This window comes from Cannabis sativa, chromosome 6, assembly GCF_029168945.1.
Source record: "Cannabis sativa cultivar Pink pepper isolate KNU-18-1 chromosome 6, ASM2916894v1, whole genome shotgun sequence".
In the NCBI taxonomy this organism is placed as follows: Eukaryota; Viridiplantae; Streptophyta; class Magnoliopsida; order Rosales; family Cannabaceae; genus Cannabis; species Cannabis sativa.
This window is the reverse complement of record NC_083606.1, coordinates 21,218,332-21,238,171: the sequence shown is the minus strand read 5'-3', so window position 1 is coordinate 21,238,171 and position 19,840 is coordinate 21,218,332. Positions and strand designations below refer to the sequence as shown.

Here is a 19,840-nt window from a genome sequence, read left to right as displayed (position 1 = left end):
AGGCGGAACAACTCCCGATATCAACTCAATCTTGTGATCAATTGCCCTCCTAGGAGGGAGTTCTTTAGGCAACTCGTCTGGCATGGTGTCAGCAAACTCCTCCAACAATCCAGCCACTTCATTGGGTACCTCTACCCACTGATCTTGTTTAATCTCTATCAAGGCAGCCACATACGCTTGATTGCCTTTCTTCTTACTAGAGTTTCCAAATTGGGTCGTTGATTCCAGCACAACGCCCTTCTCTTTATTCTGTTTTGAGGAGATTGCTTCAACAAAGCAAGCGCACTCCTCCACACAAATCATAATTCTTCTCAAATGAGGTGCAACCATCGCCTTGGCTGTACTCAAAAATTTCACACCTAGAATCATGTCAAAATCATCCAACGGGACCACCATGAGTTTAGATTGAGACTCCCACGCCCCAACCTTCAACATTACCGTAGAAGACCCTTGAATCGGTTTTGCTTCTGAGTTCACTGCGTTCAACCGAGTTGAACTCCCAATCACTTCCAAACCAAGTCTAGTTGCTTCTTTTTGCGCCACAAAATTATTTTTTGCACCCGAGTCAACCATGGCCGTGACTTTTCTCCCATTAACAAATGCTTTCACATACATCAAGCCCTTGAATAAACTCGACTTCTTCGTAGTGATTGCATTGAGAAGTTGTAAAGGATTCATCCTAGAAGTTGTTTCTTGCTCGCTGCCGCTTCTTCCGTCTTGTGCGATCAGGGCATTCAACTTCTCCCTACTAGGACATTCCCTCGCCATGTGAGGACCATTACAGATGAAACACCCCACACCCTTCTTAGCATTCGATTGTGATCCTTTTTGGTTATTCCCACCATTACCATCTTTCTTCTTGCCATCGTAACTTTGCCCACCCTTGGACGAAGAAGGCTTCTGATTATGTTTCTTTCCTCCAGCGAATTTCTTCGAATTATCACCCTGTGAAGGATTCGAATTATACTTGTAATCCACTAATTTCTCGGCAGCAACAATCGCCGAGGTTAAATCAGTTCCGCTTGCCTCCTTAATTCAGCCTGTGCCCATGGCTGCAATCCCGACAAGAAGTTGAACATCTTGTCCTCCTCAGACATGTTCTTTATATCCAGCAACAAAGAACTATACTCTTTCACATACTCTCGCACTGAACCAGTGTGCTTGAGTTTCTTAAGGGACTCACGAGCGATCCATGCTGTGTTGCATGGAAGGAACTGATCCTTCAACTCCTTCTTCAACACTTCCCAAGTCTCAATATTGGGCCTTCCCGATCGAGTATCTTCCTCCATCCGAGTGCGCCACCACAACTTAGCATCACCCTGAAGATACATACTTGTAATGGTCACTCGATCTGCATCTGGAATCCTTGCCGCCTTGAAATATTGCTCCACGTCCCAAAGGAAATTCTCTAATTCCTTTGAGTTTCGACTACCATTGAAGGCTTTCGGTTCAGGGACTTTGATTTTCGAAGAATGGGCCGAAGATGAGTCGGTTCCTTGGGACGGATTTGCTATCGCCCTCTTGATCAATTCTACATCCGCATCGAGATCCATGAATCTCTCCTTCACAGAATTTGACAGATCCGATAGTTTGTCCACCACCCCTTTCATCTTCTCATCGAATTCTTTTTGCATATCCATCATGGCCCTGCCACAACCCGCAACTTGATTCGACGCTTCCTTCAACAAATCTTGAGCCAACATCTCAAGGGACTCCAGTTGATCAGAATGTTGTTCACCTAGAACATACAAACTGACACTATCCTCTTCGTTGGGAGAACCAACCAATTCCTCGAGCCTTTCAACCCGAGAACAAAGTTCAGCATTCGTCACCATGATTTCTGCTATTTCCCAACACGATTCCCGCTCTGATACCAGTTGTCACAAGGCTGATTTCTCACACTCAAATTTTCCCTGCGATGGCCTAGATTCACCCAAATCTAGTCAGCCAACCCAACAACCCGTTAGTATGCACACACACTCACGGTTTCACTCTTTACCCAACGTCACTCAACAACACACAATTGCTATCAAGTAAATGCATACACAAGCATAAGAACACACAGTATACAGGAAACCCTTTTCCCAACCTTGTTATTCACACAATATCAAGGATTACACAATGTTCACGCTGGACATCACACACTGATGACTCTAGCGCCCAAAGCCTACTATATTACACAATAATAGGTTGCGGTTGACATCCCTAACCGCCTAGGCCATGCTGGACACACCAGCACATTACACATCAGCATAATCTATGCAAACTAACTAACACCCGCGTGTCAGCCATCCAAGCCCTCGCCTAGATTCCTTGCATCTGTCCTCCAACAGATCACTTAAGCCCACATGCATGTCTTTGGATAGACATAAGTAACTTCCGATAACCGTCATTCACGTGTGTCACCATGCACACTGTTTGAGTAACCGTTTGCATGCATGCCCATGCAAAGTCACGTCCATCTAAGCCCATCACGTAGCCAAGCTCAGCTAACATTCCCTAATGTTGCTTAGCGCCTATGCTGCTGCTGCCTGCTGCCCCAAGGCAGGTGCACTTCACTCATATGCCGCCATCCCACAAGCTAAGCATTGAGTGATGTCAAGGTCCGATGAGCGAACCCGAGTTAGGGTCTCACACCCACCACCAATGAGACCACCACCACCATCACCTTCCTAATCTCTTTTTCATATTCAAATTAGACAAAAAAAAAATTAAAACAAAAATCACACTAAATTTAAACAACAAAACCAGATCTAAAATAACTTACATATAAAATTTTCTAAACATTTTAGATTAAAAATATCTAAAATAACAATAAAAAAATAATCAATTATCGAGATCGCAATCCCAATCTCATATTCAAACACACAAAAAAAATGTATTAAAAAAACAAATGGGCAGATTTGATGCAGATCGATTGAGATTGAGCCATGAACAACCTTTTAATTCTTCCTCTCTTTTCTTCCCCTTGCTTTGGATTCGAATGGTGCAACTTCGATGCATATCGAGATTGAGAGAGAGTTGGGCAGATTAGAAAGGGAGAGAGAGCGTGTAAGATCTGGAGAGAGAGAGAGAGAGAGAGAGAGAGAGAGAGAGAGAGAGAGAGAGAGAGAGAGAGAGAGAGAGAGAGAGAGAGAGAGAGAGAGAGAGAGAGAGAGAGAGAGAGAGAGAGAGAGAGAAGGAGAGTTGGGTATATTGGGATAGCATGCTTGAGCGAGAAGAAGAAGAAGAAAAAAGGAGAAAGTTGATGTGTTAGCAATCTTCGTTAATGGTGTCGATGAGAAGGGAAAAGATGGGAGAGAGAGAGAGAGAGAGAGAGAGAGAGAGAGAGAGAGAGAGAGAGAGAGAGAGAGAGGGAAATTGCGAGCAAAGAGGAGATGAAACAAGAAAGGGAGATTGGAATTCTGACCACGTGGTCACCGATTGTGGCGTATGTTAAGCTCGTCGGCAACACCTAATTTGATAGAAGACTACCTCGACCCACCCTAGAGGACCTTCATTGGTTTCCCAAATTGTTGTCACCGCAGATCTCTCTATTGTCGCAAAGTTATCCATGTCGTTGAGCAGCCATCCATTGCAAAGCCATCTTCATCAGGTTGGGTTGAGGAAGATGGTAACTCTATGGCGGCTAGGTTTCGAGGCAGAATATGAAGAAGCAGGAGAGACATGATGAAGAGATTAGGGCTTTTTAATTTATTTATTTTTTTTAAGAAATAGTAATGACACACAATAATGGGAAATGAATTTTAAAATATATTTTTTTGTATAATTTTTAATAATTATCATAGGTGTGTCAATATAATTGTGTCACGTGTACAAGAATGCACACATAAGTTTTTGACTTTTGGTAAATATGGCAACGTTGACTAATTTTTGAGTGATCTATCTTTACCACGTAGGCAAACTAAGGATTTAACAGAGCTATATGGATGACACCTTAAAAATACAAACATAATAGTACTTTGGAGGGTTTTCCCACCAAAATTTGAGGTTGGAGGGTTAATTGTAAGTAAATTGAGAGTTCAGGGGGTTTAACTGCAAATTACTCTAACCTTAATTACAATAATTATCTTTATCATGTTTTTTTGAATATTGGGGAGGTGGATTCAGTATTGAGGCTTCTTCTTTGTGAGTCTTGCTACTGCATTTTAGTAAATAGTTTGGGTTAATTGATGCTAAATTATCTAAATTTTATAGTTGGTTCCATTTAAGTACTTTACTTTTTTTTTTTACTTTCTTTTTATTTTAGCGTTTAAATTACATAATCTGTATTATTTGTTATACTTGACTAACACAAGGGTGAGTAACCTTAATTCGCATAGCACTATCTTTGGTAATCAAAGCATTAAAAAGATGAGCCACATTGTTGTGACTTTTCTATATACCAAATGCAAACCAATAAAACAACTAGAATTTAAAAGATGTATGATCTACTGCACTATTTCATCCGCATCATGACATCTCTCCTCTCCCCTTGTTGAATAAGCTGCAATGCCTCTTTGTAATCAGACTCAACTCTCCATCTATGTTCCTTTCTTCGAATACCTAATTGTATCCACCCCCTGATGGCATGCAATTCAGCTTGAAGAGGAGTTAAATCCTACTACAGAATTTTGGTTATAGCAACCATGATAGTTTTATATTCATTCCTCCTTGCTGCATATCTGATTGCACTCTATCATCTACATTGATCGTGATGCTTCCTTTAGTAGGTGGTTCCCTCGTTGGCTTCAAGAAACTCATTGTAATACTTGCCACATCACTCTAAAACATCCCATGCTCGAGGTTTCACCCCACCTTGCTTCATATTATTATGAATGGACCATAGATGCCATGACACAACACAAATAATTCAAAAACATTAGTATCCTGACATGAAGATAAGTTTGTAGATAAAACAACAAATATGAATAACAAAAAGGAAATAAACAAAAGTGGAAACTAAAAAGTTGGTAATTACAAAAATACCGGCAGAGAAAACGGAAACCTCCATTCTCAACCCAGCAGCCAATCCTTCTTCGTGACCCAGCCGTCCAACCCCAACAACCCATTCTCAACCATTTTTCTTCCAAAACCAGCAAAATCAAAATCTAAAAAAATGTAGATCTTATAGGAAAACAAGTTGAATCCCGAAAATCCAAATTCAAAAAACGGAAAGGAAAAAAAATAGCCAACCTCCATTGATGTACAAAAAAACTCAAAAACAACAATCATTGAAAAAAGAAATTGCGATCAGAGGTGAAGAACCGAATAGAAGGAGATCTGGAAGTCAAAGAAACTCACCCATGATTGAATCATAAAGAGAATTGAAGGTAAACCAATTTTTTCATGAACGTACTCAAATCCTTTAGTGTAGATTTATAGAAATTTGTTATTAATTGATGAAAACCGGATTAAATTGAAATAATAATTAAATATTGGTGAAGCTGAAAAAAAAAACAACAACGGTTTGCATGAAAATAAACATTAACGCATATAAATAGTTGCTACAGTGTTTTATTCTGTAAACAGTTGTTTACAAGTTGTTTTCAAGTGGAATAATAGTTGTTTGGGATCTGCAAACTAGAAAAGATGAATCTATATTGTTATTAATTACTGATTGCTTTTAAAATAGTTGTTTGATAGTTGATTTAACAGATTTAAATAGTCGTCCAGATGAAAGTGTTAGTTGCAGAAGTTATTGCTGGAAAGAGTTGTTTATTAGTTGTTTTGACAGATTAAAATAGTTGTTTGCAACTACAAAAACTGAACCAAGTAAATAATTTACATTATTTCAGGACACGGAACCATTACAAATATTGGTACAGAGCAATGGGCATTGGGATGACCACAAAAACTATGCTGAGTATCAATCAAGTGGAGAATTAATTTCCACCAAGTGCACTTTTGAGAAACTAATGAGAATAATGATGGAAGAACTCCAATGCAATCCTGAATCAACACAACTACAGCTGAAATATCAACTGAAGGAAGGAGGCCAACCACTACAAATCAAGGATGACAAAAGTCTGTTGTTCTACATAAAGCTATTAACAAAGGAGGTTGATTTCACAAGGTACCCATTGTGTGTGAACAAAACCAGCAACACGGCACCACCTAACCAAACAATGGTGTGGAACAATATGATCATGGAATCGTATGACAACAACGCAAAGACAAAGAAGATTTGCAGCAACCTGGAAACAACACGGCAACAACTTCCAAGCAACAACTATCTGCGCAGACGATAAGATCTGCTGAAGATGATACATTTTTCCTAGAAACAGGGACAGTGTCATCAGAATCAACCATACAACAACTAGAAAACAACAAAGAAAAAACTACAGCAGTAGATGAAGATTTTGACTTCACCGACTATGTAAAGCTTGTGGCTGCAGAAATGGTACAACAACTCGAAAACAACCAGGAAGAAGAAGAGGAAGTGGACAACACAGAAATGATTATCATCAATGACAAACGACATGAAACAATAGAAAAGGGGAAAATTTACAAGGACAAAGAAACATTGATAAGTACACTATGCTACTTTGCAATCAAGAAGACATTTCAATACAAAGTAGTGAAATCTTGCACAAAAGAATACAACATAGTGTGTTTGGACACAAACTGCAAATGGAGTTTAAAGGCTACAAAAAATGGAAACACAGAAACATTCATAATAAGGAGCTACCAAGAAGAACACACATGTGCAGTTACAATAAGATTTAGAGATCAACGACAAGCTACATCAAAGTTGATAGCAGATTTTGTAAAACCAAAATTCTTGAACCTGAAAACAAAGTGCAGCCCGACAGACATAAAAACAGAAATGAAAGACAAATACGGAATAAAGATGAATTACATGAAAGCATGGCGTAGTAAAGAGCGAGCACAAACCCAACTACATGGAAATGCTAAAGAGTCGTACAATCTCTTGCCAAGATACCTGTACATGCTACAGAAAACAAATCCAGGTAAAAAAAAATAAAATATTTTAGTTCGAAAATAGTTGTAAAAATAAAAACGTTGTTTTTGCGTTGTTATTTAGTTGCGTAACAGTTGTTTGAAAAACACTGTTTGATTAAAATTCAGGAACATTAATTGACATAGAGAAAGAAGATGATGACAGTTTCAAATATGCATTTGTTGCATTGAATGCTGCTATAAAAGGTTGGCCAAACTGCAAACCAATCATCGTTGTGGATGGCACATTCCTAAAGGCCGCGTATGGAGGCACGTTGCTCACTGCCAACACACAAGATGCAGAATCGAAATTTTTTCCACTTGCATACTGCATAGTTGATTCTGAGAACGATAAATCATGGGAGTGGTTCTTAAAAAAAAAAATAAAAGAAGCATTCGAGGTTCAAGAATATCAATGCCTAATATCAGGCAGACATGAAAGCATCATCAAAGCAACTAGGAAAGTGTTCCCTGAAATAACACATGACTACTGCATCTTCCACCTCTTGTCGAACCTCAAAACTAAATTAAAAAAAAAATGCAAAGCATTTCAGAGCTCCATTCTTTGCAGCTGCAAAAGCTTACACAGAAATGGAGTTTGAATTCCATATGAGGGAGCTAAACAACTTGGATAAGCGCATAAGACCGTACCTGGAAAAAATTGGCCATCAAAAATGGTCAAGGTATCATTCAGAAAACAACAGGTGAAAACAAATAAAAAGGATAACATTAATTACATATTCAGATATTTTAAGCGTTGTATTTGCGTTGCGTTTGAGTTTTTTTTTTAAAAATAGAACTATGATAGAAACTGTCCAAATTATAGGTACTCTACCATGACATCAAACATAGTTGAGGCACTGAACTCGGCAAATTTAGCAGCAAGGGAAACATCAGTCACAACATTAATGGAGTGCTTGAGGGCACAAATGCAAGAGTGGACATACAATAATAGAAAGGAGGCACAAAAATGCACAACAAGGCTGGCACCATCATCTGAGAAAAAACTCATAGGGAACTATGTACAGTCATTGCGACTAACAGTAAGTTGAGATTATTGTTCGCATAAAGTAAAATGAACTATGCTGCCTGTGTAATAATCAAGCTGAAACAGTGCAACATCTTTTTTTTGAATGTGATGTGGCTGTGAAATGGTTGCAAGACATCAAACAGTGGCTATCTTGGAATGTGGTGTCTTTGAACCTTGTTACTCTACTTAGATGGATTGCAAGGGCAAAGATTTCGAGATTTCGCAAGCAGGTATACACTGCTGCAGTAGCTGGACTGGTCTATAGTGTGTGGAAACTGAGGAACAACATCACTTGGCAAGGGGAATCATTGTCCTCTAATCGGGTGGTTGAGGAGACAAAATGGAACATCAAAAACCGAATTGCTATGTTCATACCCAAGAAGACTAAAGAAGTAGATAAAACATGGTTCAATGAACTATAAGGTAGATAAGATGAGATGTATAGATTGATTGGGCCCGATTTGGGTGCCTTTAGTTTGTAAATACGATTTGTGCAATATAATGTCCTGATTTATCAAAAAAAAAAAAAAAAAGTAAAATGAAAACAGTTGTTTTTGCATAGTTTTTTGGTTGTTTTAAAGTTGGTTTAAAACATGCAGGTGAAACCAGCAAACCAAAACCTATTTGAGGTGATAGATGAAGGACAGAACAAGAATAGTAAACTTGAAGGAGAAGACGTGCACATGCAATAGATTTCAAAAAGATGAAATGCCATGTAACCATGCAGTCGCCGTCATGAAGGACTTGAACATAAACACATACAACTACTGTGCACAATACTACACATCAAAAGAATGGCTGCAAACATATGAAGAAACAGTATACCCAGTTGGAAACGTTAGAGAATGGGAACTACCAGAATTTTTTGAAGACATCATAGTGTTGCCTCCAAAAGAAAGAATCAAGTCTGGAAGGCCGAGGAAAAGAAGAATGGCAGCAGCTTGGGAAACAAAGAAACAAAACAAGTGTGGCAAGTGTGGACAAAAGGGACATAACAAAAAGACCTGCAGAAGAATTACAGCATAGAAGTACAAACAACTACACATCAACCAAAAAACAACTATACTAAAACATTAGGAAAAACATACTGCATATTACTATTGGTTGTTACATTTTTTTTACTGTGCATTTTTATGTGGAGAGATATTGATAATAGAGAATTGGTATTATTATCTTTAATATACAAAGAACATCAAATATTATAGTTAAATAATTAAACGAGTGCAAGAAAGTTGAAATTAATAAGAACGAAACAAAACTACATAAAGTGATTAAAATGCAAGGTTAGTCGTTTGTAAGATGGTTATAATAAGGTTGTTAATGATATGCTTTCATGGGTTAAACTGAATATAAAAATTAAAAATCCAAAACTATGAACAAATAAAAAACCAATTTCAATAAAAAAAAAAACATGATAGAAACAACAACTTGTCATGATTATGAACATAATCTGGTAATAGAAAAAATAAAAGCTAAATAAAAAAGTACTATTTCCAAAAACAACAAATAGATAACTAAAACAAATTCTTCTTTGGACCCTTTGGAGGAGCCTCATCTTCACTATCAATAAAATCCACTTCTTTCATGCGAGCATACTTATAGAACAACACAGCAAGCCTATCACGGTGTTTCTCAACATCAAATATGGGAGGAATCGGTTTCATATCAATGAAGTATTCGGCAAACGATGCCACGAAACAACCACAGTCATTGGAAAACAACCAAAAAACTGTTGGAAGTTATTTTACCAGGATCTTAGATCTACTCACAAGTATGTTGATTTAACAACCTAAATATGAACTTCTAAAACGATAGGAAATTAAACACATAAGAGTATCAGAAATCTTACAGTGATTGCAGCGGAATATATGTCTCCTCCCACTCAGATCTCTAACCCTTGATTCCTTTCTGTAGCAGAGTATAATCAAGATCTGAGCCCGATAGTCCTTCTTTGTTGTTTCTGAATTCTACACAGCCTTCCTCACTATGATTGAGGTATTACTTGATGTGTGTGGGCACTACTCTAGCACTTATACTTTTCGAAACAGTGAAGGAAGAGAGAGAGAGGGTGGCGGCTCAGAGAGAATTTTCTGAGAGAAAATTCTTTCAGAATAATGTTGTGAAAAGGTTGTACAGTTGTGTTCAACTCTGAAGCCTTTGCCTTCTATTTATAGAAGACCACCCAGGGCTGTGATTGACATTTGGAATTGAAAAAATCAAAGAGAAAAGGAAGCTAAGTGGCCGGCCTAGGCATTGTGGAAACAAGGCTTGCCACTTTTCCAACTTTCCTTTTCCTACACTGATAGTTTCCTGTTTTGTCAAAAACTGCCAATTCCTTTGTTCAACCACATAAATGTCAAATCTAATTATTTAATAATTAAAATTAATTATCAAATAATATATTGTCATTTATTTTATTAATAATGAAACTAATTAAAGTTTCCTAATTAATAAATATGCCCTTCAAAATCTCTATTTACTGTTTTGCCCTTAATAAGTGATAAATTCTCAAATAGACAAGTCTATCTTGAGAATTTTTAATCGATTAATTAAAATCAATTAAATGAGTCTTACAAGTAATATCATCTCAACTAGTGAGGGGACCATGGGTCTATATATCTGAGCTTCCAATAAGGCATCTAGAATTTACCACTTAAATTCACTGACTTATTAATTCTTCGTTGAATCCACACATAGAACTCAGAATTGCACTCTCAGTATATAGAATGCTCTATATGTTCCACCATATAGACACATTATTAGTTATCCATTGTTATAATCCTAATGTGATCAATGATCCTCTATATGGATGATTTACACTATAAAGGGACTAAATTACCGTAACACCCTACAATGTATTTTATCCTTAAAACACTTAACCCTGTATAAATGATATTTCAACTAAGTGAAATGAGTACTCAATCATTTATCTCGTTTGGTTAAGCTCGAAGGAAATCACCCTTTGCTTACTATTCGCCAGATAGAAGCTATAGATTCCATATTTATGTTAGCGCTCTCACTCAATCGCACTACCGTGTTCCCAAAATGTATGTATTGCCCAGACTAAAGATTAGGCTTAACTAACAAATCAAAGAACACGAATAATACTCTTGAAATTAAGCCTAACCATATCAGGATTTCGATCATGTGATCTAGGATCAACTTATGATATTGAATTGAATAGATGTTTACGGTAAGTTTCAAAATCTAATTCAAAGTTCAATATCGGTCCATTCCAATGCATACTCCATGCATCCAACCTGAGCTTTACTTTAACCTATGTTCTGGAAAGAACATAACATTTCTCCAAATGTAAGTAAACTCTGTTGTAGATTGTCATATCAATGAAACCCAGTGTTCTGATAAATCTAGGAATACTTTATTCACATAGTCATGTTTATTTTCCACTGTGTTGACAACACAATAAACATGATCAAGTATGTGAAAAAGGGTTTGGATGAATTTATAAATCAAATAGACAAGCAATTGATTAAGTGAACCAAAACATACACAAGTGAATGAAAAATTACTTCTGTTACTTTATTGATATTGAATAATCTGGATTACATTGAAACAGAGTTTTATTTAGGGCATAAAACCCAACAAAAACAACATCAGAAAAACTTAAAAAAAGGAAAATAACATAAAAAAAATAAAACAACACTTGAAAATAAAAACTAAACACAACTTACTTCGAGGTTTGTTGAGGCAAACCATCAACCTTAACAACTTCGAAATGGTCTAAACAAACCGGTTTGTTTTCCTTTTTGAACTCATCGAACAAAGCAAAAAAGTGGGGCAACAACACCGCAAATGGCTGACAAGCTTTGATAGCGGCACTATCTTTCATAGCAGTCGACAAGGAGTTGTACATGTACATACGCCTTTCCTCAATATTCAAGCGACCAAGAATCCGATGTGATTCAGTCTCCATATGGATGATAAACAAAACATGATCGCACAAATGCCAAGGGGAACCACATAACATTTTTCTACCTCTGATATAATCAGCAATGGCATGCTGGGCAGTTATCAAAGAAAGATCTTTTTTCTGTGCAACAAATTTTTTATACAAAGCATGAATGGTTTTGAAGAATAAGCAATCGGTGGTTGTGAACTTAACCTTTGGCTCCTTTGCATACTTTCCTTTTTTACGTAGATAGTAAAAAATGATATCCAAATGCTAAACAATAAAAAATGAGAAATGTTCAAAATTAAGAAAATGAATTATATATCAACAACTGAAAAACAACCAACAAACAACATGAAGAAAACTATAGACTGACATTTTTTTAAAAAATCAAAAAAAAAAAATTAACTTACAGAATTAGTTAAACATTGGCCAGGATATGCAAGCTTTTGGAACCACATCTTGGTTGCAACATCTTCCACGCCAAAACGAAAAATGGGGAACAATCTTATCCTTACCCTTCAAGTAAACCTTGTCCTTGTCATGGCTAACATAAAAAAAATAGAATTGAAACATAAATAGTAAAGTAAAAAAACAAAATATACAAAAAACACAACAAAAGTGCTGAAATTAAACACTTACGGATCTTTCTTTGATCGCCGTCCTTCACCAAGCCACAAGTCAAAATTATTCTCGTCTTTATGTTCTACATCTTCACCAATCTTATCATCAAGAGGACACAAACCAGCCACATACTTAACAACTCCATAACCAGAACCATCTTTAGAACTAGAAATGGAAGAGTCATACTCCATAAACGGAGACGTCAACGCTATGGGTTTCTTAGATTTCCTCTTGTCAACAAGAGGAGTTTCTTCAACGGGAATTGGGTCATCTTCAACAAGTTCAATGTTAGAATCAACATTGAGACCTGTTGCACCCATCTAATATATTTTTTCCAACAAAATGAAAAAAAAAGTCAGTGTTAAACACAAAAAGTATGAAGAAACTAAAAAACAACCATTAAAAAAATATACCTCAAAACAAACAAGACGATGATCCGTAACCTCAACATTTTCAGAAACTGAAATCTATTTACTAGAATCACCACCAATTCCATATGAAGACACCTGTTTATATATGGTATTAAAAAGTAATTAGAGCAAGGTTAAAAAATAACAACCTTTACACAACCAAAAAACAACACAAAAGTAACATTACCATAATCTCAACTGCTTTCACACCGGACTGAACAGTAGCCTCAACATCTATTTGAGTAGATCCGTCATTGAAATCAACGAAATTCTTGATACAGAAAAAAAAAAAAAAGGAAAGAAAAGATAGAAAAAAAAATGAAGTTATTTTTTTGTAAAAGGCTTCAACAAAGAAAAAACTACATAACAACTAAAAAACAAAATAAAAACAAAAAGTAAATAAGAAGACCAACAATAATTGCGAACAACATAATCTATAAACACAGCCATCTAAATAACATAATAAATACAAATAAATAGTCTGAAAAATAGTTGCAATTTTTTTTTTTAAAAAAAAAAACTAAAACATAAGAAGAGACATAACAAGAACATAGAATTACAAAACCTCTACCTAAACGGACTTACAACGAAATAAACCACACAAAGTAACTAAAATCTAGTTACATTGTCTACTTATCTACCTTCTCCTCACTATCAGTGCATTCATCATCACTGCCCTTATCATTTTTTTCTTTTGACTCAGAATGTTCATCAGCTTCACCATCCTTCTCTTCACCTTCACTACCCTCACCTTCTTCATCACCCATAACATTCTCTTCTTCATTGTCATCACTTTCTTCAGATTCATCTAAATCAAAATCTTCTTCATTACCACTTCCACCATCATCATTGGAAGAGTCACTGCCTTTGTCCTATATTGAAAATATAATTTAAATTAGTATAAAACAACCTAAAAAAAACTGAAAAACAACCATTGAAAAACTAACATACCTTAGCATAAGAATCGGCAAAAATATTAGAAAACTGTGTCTGCATTGAAGCCATCTGAGCACCAAAAGAAACAAACTGTGCAGACACACACTCTTTCAACTCAACCAAATCGGAAGAAATCTTCTGTTGGGAAGTATGCAGCAAATCGATCTTCACCTCCAACCCATCAAATTTCTCAGAAAAAGCATCAAGCTTGACAGAAATGTCACTCTGAGCAACAGAAGGCTCTTCGGGAACAGGAACACTCTTGTAAGAATTGTAGTCAGTGTCAAACTTGAAACTGCTCAATTTCAAAGCTTTGAACTCAGCAGCAGTGGGCCTCATATTTGATAGTTCCAGCTGATTAAAAAACAACAAAATGAAAATTTCAATTATAAAGATTATTAATAATGAAAAACAACATAAAAACAACTACTAAAAAACCAAATTAAAACAAGCAGATATACCTTATCTTTGGAAACATCAAAAATAGTAGTCTTTAAAACTTTGAAAGTCGGCTGACTATTGCATGTCCACTGAATAATCCTTGGAATACGAGAGTTTTCCTTTTGGCAATACTTACCTTTCATGTACTTACAACACTCATAGAACCAAATTTGAAAAATATGAGGACAACCAATCAAAGTGTAAAAAACACTCGGCCTCTTTCCCGAACTCCTTGCCTTCCTAACACCTTCAACTCAACTGTCAAGCTTACCCTTCAATGACGAAATAGTCAGTTCAAAAGAACTCCGTCCCCAAGCAAATTCATTGTACCTCCCACTGTCTACAACATCTAAAATAGACCTAGGTACATTTTAAAGCTTAGTGGCACTAAGCAAAAACCATTCCACAAAATACAAAACTCCCAACTTCACAGGATCCTCATCAGAATCACCCCACCTCTTGGTGGTAAAACATTCCCTAACAGATTCCTTAGTGATAGAGGATGAAGTTGGCCAATATTTTTCAGAAAGACTATTAACGTCTTGCTTAAAATCTAAAACACTACAGTCACCTTCACAGTCTAAACCAGTAATCAAAGCAAACTCCTCAATGCTAAACCTAAGCCTAACACCGCGTATCATTACCCACAACTCAGCATCATTAGGTTGCTGAACCTCCCGCAACAACAACCCATGAAACACTTGCGGTTGAACTTTAAAATCAGGAAGCTTAAGGAAATGTCCAAAACAGGTTTTGGAAAACATTTCAAGCTGTTCAGGTGAAATGCAAGACTTAATGTTTTCTAACACCTGGAAAGTAGCAGTCGAAAAGGCTTTCGCAATGAAGAGATTCGTCTGATCATAAATATAATCCCATTCCTGTATCAATTGAAAAAAAAAATGAGGACAAAACAAAAAAACTAAAACAGAAACAGAAAACAAATAATAAAAACAATTTTTTTTTAAAAAAGGACACCTTAGGGGGATTTTTTTTTTGGTAAGTCAAATCCTTCAACCTTCTCTGAGGTCCTAACATGGACCTGCAAAAAATAGAAATACAAAATAAAACATAAGCAACAAATCTGAGCAACAAGAACAAGGCAAACATAAAATGTAGTAACCAAAATACAACCAATACAAAACCTAAAAACAACATTTATGAAACCGTTACAGTATGATAAACGTAAAAGATAAACAACTTTCAAAAAATACAGTAACAACACTGTAACAACTTGTAAAAAATAAAAGTTATAAATTGGTTGTGAATACTGAAATTATCATAAAAAAACCCAAACAAAACTCACAATAAACAGATAAACAAACGAAATATATTTAAAACACTGTAGTTGTTTGTAAAAAGTGAAAATTTTATAATGATAAACAACCAAAACAAAACTAACAATAAACAGATAAACAACTAAAAGTATTAACAACACTGTAAAAGCTAGTTAAAAATGAAAATTTTAAAATGCTTCTCGATAACAATATTGTGATAAACAACCGAAAAAAAACTCACAATAAACATATAAATAACTAAAGTATTAACAACACTGTAACATCTTGTTGAAAATGAAATTACTAAAATGCTTCTCAATACTAATATTGTGGTAGACAACCGAACAAAAACTCACAATAAACATATAAATAACCAATGGGGAAATTGCAGTAAATAACTGTAACACAATACGAATTGAACTGTGTAATTTAAAAACAACCAAAGAACAACTGAATAAAAACAAGAAAACAACATCAACCACAATACATGACAGAAATACATAAAGAACAACACAAAACATAAACTAAATCAGTGACCTAAAAAGCTGATGTAAAAATTAACTCAATAAAATGATACCAAGCAATTTAAAATTACCTTCGATTTAAGTTTAGGCTTTTGGTCCTCAGCATGCACTTCATCCTCAAAATCAAAATTTGAGGAAACCTAGAACAAAAAGGGGGAAAACATTAAATCATCAAATGTAATACAACATATAGAACAACCAGAAAAAAAAACTAAAGAAAAATTGAAAAACAACAATAAGAAACTTACATCGCGTGCAGACTTGGAAATTTTAGCTCTCTTAGGCTTAGGAGCGTCGACCTTAACTGGAAGGGCTCTTTTCTTAGTGCCCGATGTCTCTGGAACATCACCCACTAATTTCTTAGCAATTTTTTTTTACCCCATCTTAGCTTCGACTTTGGAAGAAACAGTTGGAGGCTTCTTAGATTTTTTAGGGTGTTTCTTGGCCGGAGATGGGGATTTCGAACCACTTCTAGTGGTTGCCATTTATATAGAAAAAAAACAGGGGAGGATGACAATGTAGGTTGAGGAAAACGTGGGTGAGGGCTTGGAGAAGGTGATCGTGGGAAGAAGAAATGGGTTAGGGCTTGAAAATGGTGATCGTGGGAAGCAACTGTTGAAGACGAAAAGAAGCAGAGGAAAAAAAAAGTGAAAATTACATGAAATATGGGATTTTGTAAAAAAGTTACAAAAATATGGCATTTATAGATTTGTCAATCTTCTATGGCATTTTTTCACATTTAAGACTTTTTATGGTATTTGATATGCCATATTTTTGTAAACCTTTTATCCAAACCCATATTTCATGTTTTTGTTTCTAACTTAAATAGTTTTATTTTTTTTAGTTTATTTTACATTTACATTTTAGGATTTCTTTCTATTTGAAATATTTACACCAAATACTATTTTGTTTTTCAAACATTACTTTTATAATTTGACAAAGATATTTTTACATTTATACTTTTCTTTATTTTCTTTTTCTATTTTATTGTTTTTTACTTATTTAAATTTTAAAAAGTTTTTTTTTTTTGTCTTTTTTATATATTTTTTAGTCAATTTTGGCTCTTTTTTTTTCTTTTCATTTTTAAGTCTGACTTTTTTTTTTCTTTCTTTCTCTTCTCTCTCTAATTTTCTCTTTTATTTTATTTTTTCTAATTTCTCTTTGTGTCTCTCTCTTTTTATTTTTTCTCAAACTATTTTTTTTTCTCTTTGTATATATATAAATATATATAATTAGTGTACATTTTTGTATCTCATTTTTTTTTATAGAAATTAAACTTTTTTTTTCTATTAAAACTACTATTTATTTTATTTTTTTTGTTTTTTTTTTGTTAACAACTAATTATTTTATTGAAAACAGCAAAAAAAAAAAAAACCAGTTTAATCAACATCATCATGAAAAAAAAAAATATAAAAAATCATAATCTAGAAAGAATGCAAGCTTTAAAAACTACTTTTATTAACATTGAACATAACTAATAATTTCATTAAAAGATTAAAAAAAATAGTTTCATCAACAAGATAATGAAAAAAAAGTTACAATCTAAAAACGATACTAACTTTAAAACCAGTTTTGAATATATAAATTTTATATCAATACCTAATAACCAAACTTCTAACTTCATTCTTTATTTTGGCATTTAATTTTTATTTGCTTGCTCAAAAAATAGAATTGATTTAAACATACGTTATGTAGCGAATATAGCAAAGAGAAACAGAAATTAAAATCAAAGAGAAAAAAAAGAAACAAAGAAAATTAAAGAGACAAAATGCAATAAAAACCATAAAAGAATAACAAAAAAACAACAGTGGATTGTAAGAAACCAGTTAGTAAAACAACCAAAATAAAAACAAACAAATAAAAACCAGTTTCTTGAAATAATCAAATAAAAAATTGAAACTTAAAATTCAATTATGAACAACAATTAAAAAACCAGTTATGAAAACTAGTTACTTAGAAAAAAAAAACAGTTATGAAAATAATAAAATAATATGTGTGCAGAAACTGATTATTTAAAATAAAATTAAATTTGTTGTTCAAATATCATACAATAATAAAAGTGGCTTTATACAAACTAAAAAAATACAATAATATCATAAAATGGAGCAACCCCATTACAGAACAGTTAAAACATGTGAAACCAGTTTCGACCTATGAAACCAGTTTTGACGCTAATAAAAAATTATAACAAAATATAAATATTAATTATAAAGTTAACTGAAACTATTCATCAGACAATCAAATAAAAAAAATACACACACAAAAATACAAAAAAAAAATACTAATCACAAATATAATCAAACAACACACCATGCATACAAATATTTAAAAAAATATATAAGAGTAAAACAACCATAAAAACCATAAAAACAAAAAAAAAAAACCATAAAACTCGAATAAAAACCATAAAAGAATAACAAAAAAAAAGTGGAATGTGAGAAACCAGTTAGTAAAACAACAAAAATAAAAACAAACAAATGAAAACCAGTTTCTTGAAATAATCAAATAAAAAATTGAAACTTAAAACTTAATTATGAACAACAATAAAAAAAAATCAGTTATGAATACTAGTTACTTAAAAAAAACCAGTTATGAAAATAATAAAATAATATGTGTGTCAGAAACTGATTATTTAAAATAAAATAAAAATTGTTGTTCAAATATCATACAATAATAAAACTAGTTTTATACAAACTAAAAAAAATACAATAATATCATAAAAATAGAGCAACCCCATTAGAGAACAGTTAAAACATGTGAAACCAGTTTCGACCTATGAAACCAGTTTTGACGCTATAAAAAATCATAACAAAATATAAATATTAATTATAAAGTTAACTGAAACTAGTTTCATCAGATAATCAAATAAAAAAAAAATAGACACACACAAAAATACAAAAAAAAAATATATTAATCACAAATATAATCAAAACAACACACCATGCATACAAATATTAAAAACAAAATATAAGTGTAAGTTTCCAACCTAGAAACAAAATATTAAAAAAGTAACTTAAAATAAAAAATTTGTAATAACATAATGAAACTATTTTTTTATTTTTTTAATGAAATTATTAGTTTCTTTCAATGTTGATGAAACTGGTATTTTTTTCAGGATGATGTTAATGAAACTGGTTTTTTTTTTCTGCTGCTTTTAATGAAATAATTAGTTTTTAACCAAAAAAAAAAACAGTAGTTTAAATAAAAAAGCAACTTTAATTTCTGTAAAAAAAAAAAAAACAACAACATCTACAGTTGAGATCATTTTTTCTTTATTTTAGTGTTTTATTTTTTAAAAAAAGAAAAATAAAATAAAAAGAAACACAAATTTAAAGTTTTTTATGGCATTCCTCATTACTTTTTCCCATATTTGTAAGTTTTTTTAAAAAAAATGTCATATTTAGGGTAATTAAGTTTTTATGTCATATATATCAAAACATATATTCATTTTCCCATATTTTTGTAAATAGTCCAAAAAAAATTCAAAAAAAAAAGGAAAAATGGAGTTATGAGGTGGCGTGCGTGAACGTGTGAAGAGAAGATGACATATGCATGGTAAATGTAGTTTTGTAATTATGAAACTTTTTGAAAACTAAAATTGAAAAATGTAAAAGGTATAAAAGTTTAATAAACCGTGTAATGCCAAAAAAGTAAAAAAATGATGAAATGTGGCATCAGGTGTAAAAATCTCGCTATATGGATGACACCTTAAAAATACAAACATAATAGTACTTTGGAGGGTTTTCCTA

The 19,840-nt window shown here is 33.6% G+C and overlaps 2 protein-coding genes across 2 annotated transcripts; one reads left to right on the top strand and one right to left on the bottom strand.

Annotated features, from left to right (window-relative positions):
* Nucleotides 1-8,680: 8,680 nt before the first annotated feature.
* On the top strand, nt 8,681-8,998 carry LOC115695136 (uncharacterized). Its single transcript, XM_030622226.1, has one exon. It carries the CDS (start codon nt 8,681-8,683, stop codon nt 8,996-8,998), a length of 318 nt encoding a protein of 105 aa, XP_030478086.1.
* Nucleotides 8,999-10,653: 1,655 nt separating this feature from the next.
* On the bottom strand, nt 10,654-16,730 carry LOC133038816 (uncharacterized). The gene is made up of 2 exons (XM_061117167.1): nt 12,525-16,730; nt 10,654-12,429 (listed from the first exon to the last, which is right to left on the bottom strand). Exons 1-2 carry the CDS (start codon nt 12,824-12,826, stop codon nt 12,300-12,302), a joined length of 432 nt encoding a protein of 143 aa, XP_060973150.1. The 5' UTR covers nt 12,827-16,730; the 3' UTR covers nt 10,654-12,299.
* Between the last annotated feature and the right edge of the window lie 3,110 nt (nt 16,731-19,840).